The sequence below is a fragment of the Bison bison genome, unplaced genomic scaffold (assembly GCF_000754665.1).
Source record: "Bison bison bison isolate TAMUID 2011002044 unplaced genomic scaffold, Bison_UMD1.0 scf7180017864345, whole genome shotgun sequence".
Taxonomy (NCBI): Eukaryota; Metazoa; Chordata; class Mammalia; order Artiodactyla; family Bovidae; genus Bison; species Bison bison.
Genome location: NW_011494917.1, coordinates 3957721 through 3964166, shown reverse-complemented (window position 1 = coordinate 3964166; position 6446 = coordinate 3957721). Strand labels below are relative to the sequence as shown.

At 48.0% G+C, this 6446-nt stretch overlaps 1 protein-coding gene across 1 annotated transcript in view; it reads left to right on the top strand.

Annotated features, from left to right (window-relative positions):
- The window catches only part of SIAH3 (siah E3 ubiquitin protein ligase family member 3), a 70717-nt gene that overhangs the window by 63481 nt on the left and 790 nt on the right, over nt 1–6446 (top strand). Inside the window, exon 2 of the mRNA XM_010854650.1 lies at nt 6332–6420. Coding sequence (XP_010852952.1) covers nt 6332–6420 — 89 coding nt within the window. The remainder of the gene's footprint in view (nt 1–6331; nt 6421–6446) is intronic.

Here is a 6446-nt window from a genome sequence, read left to right as displayed (position 1 = left end):
GGCCCTGCCCTTGAGTCACCCCGGGGTCCTGAAGTCATCCGATGCAGATGCTTACAGTCTTTAGGTAATTAAATCTTAACCTATCAACGGCTCCCTAGAGGCCCTGGGATTCACTTGCTGGCTGCAGATATAAAAGTCTGATGACTCAAAAAGTTGCTTTTAAGGAAAGGTCTTTCATCTATAAGACTCATAAAACTCATTAGTATGCTCAAAAGCCCACGGATGAAAGGCGGAGTCGGGGAAGAAATAGTGATCCCTCCGCCACTGGTGCGGGATTCCTCCGCGGCGCGGTTTGACCGCAGACCCGCCCCTAACGTTCACGGGGGCTGGAGGCCAAAGAGCCGGCGGAGGCCCACACGCTGCCTATCTGGATACCTCGAGGCTAAAAATCAAGGGAAGCGACTCTTCGAATACGTCGTACCCTCCTGCTTTAATAATTAGCCCTTTGAGATGATCCGGAGACTGCAGTCACCGGCCAGCAGCCTGTCTCACTTTCTTTTTACTGAGGCTTCGTCCTGCGTTGCGATGAGTCCCAAGGCAGAGGCAAGTGCACACCCGCGGCCCACCCATCCAAGCTCCAGCTAGTCCCCCACTGGCCACACCTCACGTCTGCCGTTGCCCACCTTCTGGGTACTGGATCCTAGAAGTAGCTCAGGCTCCTGGAAGCTGAGGCAAGAGTCCTTGGGTAGGGAATTCTAGGACCCCTGTTATCTGGAGTGCGGCCTAGAAGGCCAGTTCAGGGTGCGAGGGTACAACCCAGTAGGCCCTCATCTTAAAGGGGAGGGAGCAGCGCGGGGCGGGCCTGTAATCTTGGGTTGAAGTTGCTTCCTGGTGATTGTTGACTGAAAACGAAGAGGCGGTATGAGGGCATCCAGCCTTCTGTTAGGTCACTGGTCCTAGTGGGGAAAGTGGGTCCAGATCAGTCTAACAGGTGGGCGGTGGTCCACCAGACCGTCCTTCCCAGATGGTAAGAAATCATCTGCTAAGAATAAAGAGGGTGCTGAGACTCGGGAAGTAATCGCTGTAAAAAGTAAAAGCAAAGAGAGTGCCTAACTGGCAGGAAAAGTTGCTTCTTTAACACCGTTATTACACTTCCTGTAATGGCGGCTGGACACGAACCAGTGCCTGGACGTGAATCAGGTCCCAGTGTCCCGTCACTCTCGAATTCTGGGGGAGGAACCACCAGGAGACCACCATGGAACCACCATGAGCCCACAGCTATCAACTCATGCTCACCCATGTGCACACACATACACACCCACGTATTTCTACAGGAAGGAAGGGTAGAGGACAGAGCCTCTGACTGAAGGCCAGTGGCCTTTGCATGGATACGCTCCAGGACACCTGCTGGGCGGCCATGGGCCAGGATCCAGGAACTCAAGAAAGGCCCAGGGTGCTTGAGGACTGAATTATATTTTTGCTTTCACAGTGTTGTCCACATATTTCTTCCCAGCCTCTCACACAGCCAGGGTCTGGATTTATAAGACGATCAGCTTGGTCAGGAGATTTTTGAGACCATAGGAACAGTACCTGTATAGACACCTGTATGGATACCTTTCACCCCTTTTCACCCACAGACCTTGGGTTTTAAAATCGATCCACCCAAATTTTTATCTTCCTCTTTTCACAATAATAACTCGTTTCCGTCTTCTCTAATTAGTTATGGCATATATGGGGCTTCCTGGGTGGTACTAGTAGTAAAGAACCCATCTGCCGATGTAAGAGATGCAAGTTCAGTCCCTGGGTTGGGAAGATCCCCTGGAGAAGAGCATGGCAACCCACTCCACGATTCTTGCCTGGAGAATCCCATGGACAGAGGGCTGCAGTCTGTGGAGTTGCAAAGAGTCGGACATGACTGAAGTGACTTAGCACACACTCACACATGGCATATATAGCTCAGGACTCAAAGTTTCTGTGTATTTGCTAACCAATGTCTCCTTGCTCAATTTATATAATTTTGACTGCCAGCAAGAAAAGTTTGTATGTATGTAGTGATCTAACAAGAAAAAGATTCTGATATTCTTAGAGACGGCATCAGACCATGGGAAGTCCTTGACTCAGTGGCTAGATTCAGAAATACTAATGGAACAAACTCCTGGGTTCATCCTTAAAGTACAGAATTATTCTGAAATGTTTTAAACAATCTTAGTACATCTATTATGCTGATTAACAAACTACTAATTTCACCAATGGAAACCTCTGTGGAAATGTTAATTAGCAACATCTGGTGTAGATCAGAAATATGGATACTAAGCGAGGCAACTGTAGTCATTATCTCTGAAGTGTGGCCTTTCGGATAAAATGTTAGGTGATCACCTCGAAGTGTGAATTCCTGATTAGGGAATTGACAGCCCCTGGAGTGTAGGTTAAAAATGTACACATTTCTATCACAATCTCTCAACTGAAGCATTTTAAAGAAAATTACAGACATTATCATGCTGCCCACATGAAGATCTCATTCATTCAGTGTTCTAAGTACAACAGTCTGGGGAAAAGCAGCATAAGACACATTTTTGAAGGAAGACAGTCTAGTGGAAATAAAAGCCCCATCGTTGTTTTCTATCTCAGCGTAACTCATTTCTTGACTGTTTGGCGGAAGCTTTTCCAGAGTCCTCCTGGGTTTCGTGTGCACATGCACACTCATGTTAGGTTTTGAGGTGGGGGGGAGGTGAGAAAATGGAATGGGAAACACTAAACCTTCAGCCTTGACCATCCTTCCCAGAAACAGAGGGGATTTTTAAACACTACAGAGTGGGACCTGAAGCAGATACAGTTACTCTTCCGTCTTTGCAGACCTGATGCCCGGCTAGGTTCTGGCCGTGACTGTTTTCCAACGTTGTGGTTGTTGCTGTTGTTCAGTCTCGAGGTCATGTCCGACTCTGTGGCCTGATAGACTGCAGCCCACCAGGCTTCTCTGTCCTCCACTATCTTCCGGAGTTTGCTTAAATTCATGTTCATTGAGCTGGCGATACTACCTAGCCATCTCATCCTCTGCCACCCCCTCCCTCCTTTTGCTTACACTCTTTCCCAGCATCAGGGTCTTTTCCAATGTTCTGATACCTGCCCTGAAATATAACTCCTCCCCATCTTCCCTCCTGTGTGTGAAATACATCGATAGCATTGCTGAAAGTACTAAAAGCTTCACTTCATTAACTCTCATAAATAAGGACATGAGCAAACTCAAAACCCATGACTGTCATTTGAAATTGGGTGCAAAACCCACCTTCAGCTGAAATGCCTCCATTAGCATGGCACTGTTCCTGGAATCAGGCAGAAGGACAGAGCAGTCCTCCAAATGAGCTCACAGATCAGAGGGAGCAGAGGCTGGAGAAAGGGTCACATGGTGTTTCCAGGGGCAGGTTTCCTCTTTGGACACCAGGATTTGGAGGGATAGCCATTACCAACCATGGAAGTGTGGCTGATGAAATTAAGGAAGATGTCTTTAAATTCAATTACACCCTCAGTGGAAATGGTCTCACTAATGCTTGCGGAGAGAATTATACCCAGTCCATAAAGCCTAACATTTCTAAACCCAATTTTGCGAATTATTCTAAAGGTTAATTCAAGATCTCTCTTCCAAATGGCAAGTTAAGGACAGCCAATGGAAGGAAGGCGATCTTGGACTGACTGAGGGGTTTATCAGCCTGGAAGAGTTCATTAGTTTTAATTAGTGTAATCACTAATGTTGCATTAACAGTTTAGTGAAGGAAAGTAATTACTCACACATCCACTGTATGAGATGGGAAGATTAGAATTCATTTTCCAAAACGATTAGCATTTTGCCAATTAAAAGAATCCCTTCTCCCAGCCAGCGGCACTGTGACCTCGCTCACCCCAAAGATCATGTATATAAATGAAACATATTTTGCATCAGGAGAAGGAGCATGAAGAAATAAAGGATTAAGGCTGTGTTTATTCTCAGCGCCTTCCCAGGGCAGAGCAAGCAAGCACAAGAGTCTCTGTGAGTTTACGATGTATTTGCATAGTCATTCACTCTGGAATACATCCCTGGTGGCTTTGTTACCCTGCAGCAATTAAACAATGGGAAGGCCAGGAGAAGATGAGGCCAGAAGGAAGGAAGGGGAGAGTCTCCCTGGAATGATCCTGGCTCGAGTCCAGGGGTTGGACAAGTGCCAGGACTCCACTGTGGTCCCATCTTGAGTGCGAGCTCTACTGCTGGGCTTGGGGCGTCGCACTGCCTGAGGGGGTTCCCTAAAGCCCTTGGGCCCTCCTACCGATTGCCCCTAGGGCTGGGTGCTACCTCCGTGCCCACTCTTTGGCAACATGGTCCGACTGCTCTCTGGCCCTGCTCCTCGCCATCTCTGCCAGATCCCCTAGCAACAGCCACTTGGAACGTCTCATTTCTTAAACATCCCATGTTCTTTCAGATCCGGCTCCTTGGAACCTGTTACAAACCTTTTGCCCATTTTGTTAGAGCATCGCCCTTCCTGCTTCACCGAGGGTAGACAGCGCTTTGCATTGACCAGAACAGCTACCGCCCCTAATCTGCACGCTCAGAGTTCCTCCCGGCATCCTGCATCCTTGCACTGTGTTATGTTACACTAATCACAGTGAGCCGCTGAGACGGGAGCAGGGATGGTACCCTGTTCAGTATTCTCAGCCCATGCCCAGGCGGTGCATGTGTCAGCTGGTATATACATTTTCATCAGACGGCTTAATGATTGTGGACAGGTATCAGCCCTCCCTACCTCCCCCTCACCAGCCTTATCAAAGCCCGGCCGAGGAAGCCCAGCATGGTGGGATCAAGGAACATCACAAAGGAGAGAACTGAGACATCTGCATGCAGGTGGACATTCCCTCTTCACAAGCACATTTCCAAGGGGAGCTGACCCTGGCTGAGTGCATCTCCCGGGCTTCCTTCTGCTTGCATTCAGCCAACAGGAGGCACCGGCAGGAGGCTGGAGGGAGGGGAGAAAGGGAGGCTATGGTGTTTCTTCCTAACTCCCTCCTTCCTTTGATTTTATATCAATACTGCGTGTGTGCTTGCTAAGTCGCTTCAGTCGTGTCCAACTCTTTGTAACCTTATGGACGGTAGCACACCAGGCTCTGTTCATGGGATTCTTCAGGCAAGAATACTGGAGTGGGTGGCCATGCCCTTCTCCAGGGGATCTTCCCCACCCAGTGATTGAATCTGCATCTCTTAACGTGTCCCTGCATCGGCAGGTGGGTTCTTTACCACTAGTGCCACCTAGGAAGCCTGGTGGTGAGCCCCTGGTAAGTTGTTCTTTAACAATGAGTCTAAAGCAGGTCAGAAGTGTGCCTGGTAGAGCCAAGTCCCAGGAGTCACAACTGAGACTCCCGCCCTGGGGACCACAGTCCAGTGGCACACAGTCAGCTCTGCATGCCATGGTTGTTTTACAACCCAGAAGGGCACCCCAGATAGTACCAATCCCTGGCAGCACTGGAAGGACAAACCGGTATTTACCGAAATTTTGTTCTAAAAATATCAGTAATGATAAAATGGGGGGGGGGGGATCCATTGACCTCCAGTCCCTGCACAAAAATATCAACAATATCAAAAAAGAACAGAAAAATTGATTTCTTTGTTACTTATGACCATCATAATGCATGCTATTCAAAGGGGAAAATTGCCTGTTTGAGTATCTTATTAAAGAATCAGAAAGGCATAAATATTGCATTTTCTTCGACTGAGTTTTCAGAATCTCAACCACCCAAGACATCCACCATGTCCCTCATTTTTTTTAAGGTTTTTTTTTTTTTTGTAATACACTAATACATTTGGAAAGTCTCTTCTTGCAGGAGGAATCTTTTGAAGGAGGTTCTGTTTTCAATTGGGTAAATTTACATTCTCTCCTGAAATGACACGCAAATGTACAGATGTTTCAGCATCTAAATTTGGCAAAACATTCAAAACAATGAATTCGGTCTCATTAACCTATTTGTCAAAACACATAATAACAAGTGTTGACAAGGACATGGAGAAATCAGAACTCTCTTACTTGGCTGATGGGAATGTAAAATGTGCTGCCATTTCAGAAAACAGTCTAGAGGTTCTCTTTTTGTTTTTTCCACAAAATAAAGCTTTTGTCTACCTGTATCGGTTGGAGAGGGAAAGGGCAACCCACTCCAGTATTGTTGCCTGGAAAATCCCAGGGACATAGGACCCTGGTGAGCCTGGGGTCTCAAAGAGTCAGACGGAGCAACTGCACGTCATCACCTGTACTGGAGCGTTTGCTTTCCACACTCTGAACCTAGGGGTTGGTGGAGGGGGTGGCGGTAGGTGGTCCTCAGCCAGAGAGGCTGATCTCACAGCCACGAAACCACTAAGGCTCTTCTCCTTCTCTTACAGTATGTGTCCAGCAGACACGCCGTCACTCAGAGCGCCCCGGAGCCCAGCAGCTACCCGCCTCCGCACGCCCCCCACCACCACTGCCACCGGTGCCAGCCATAATAAGCTCAGGGCT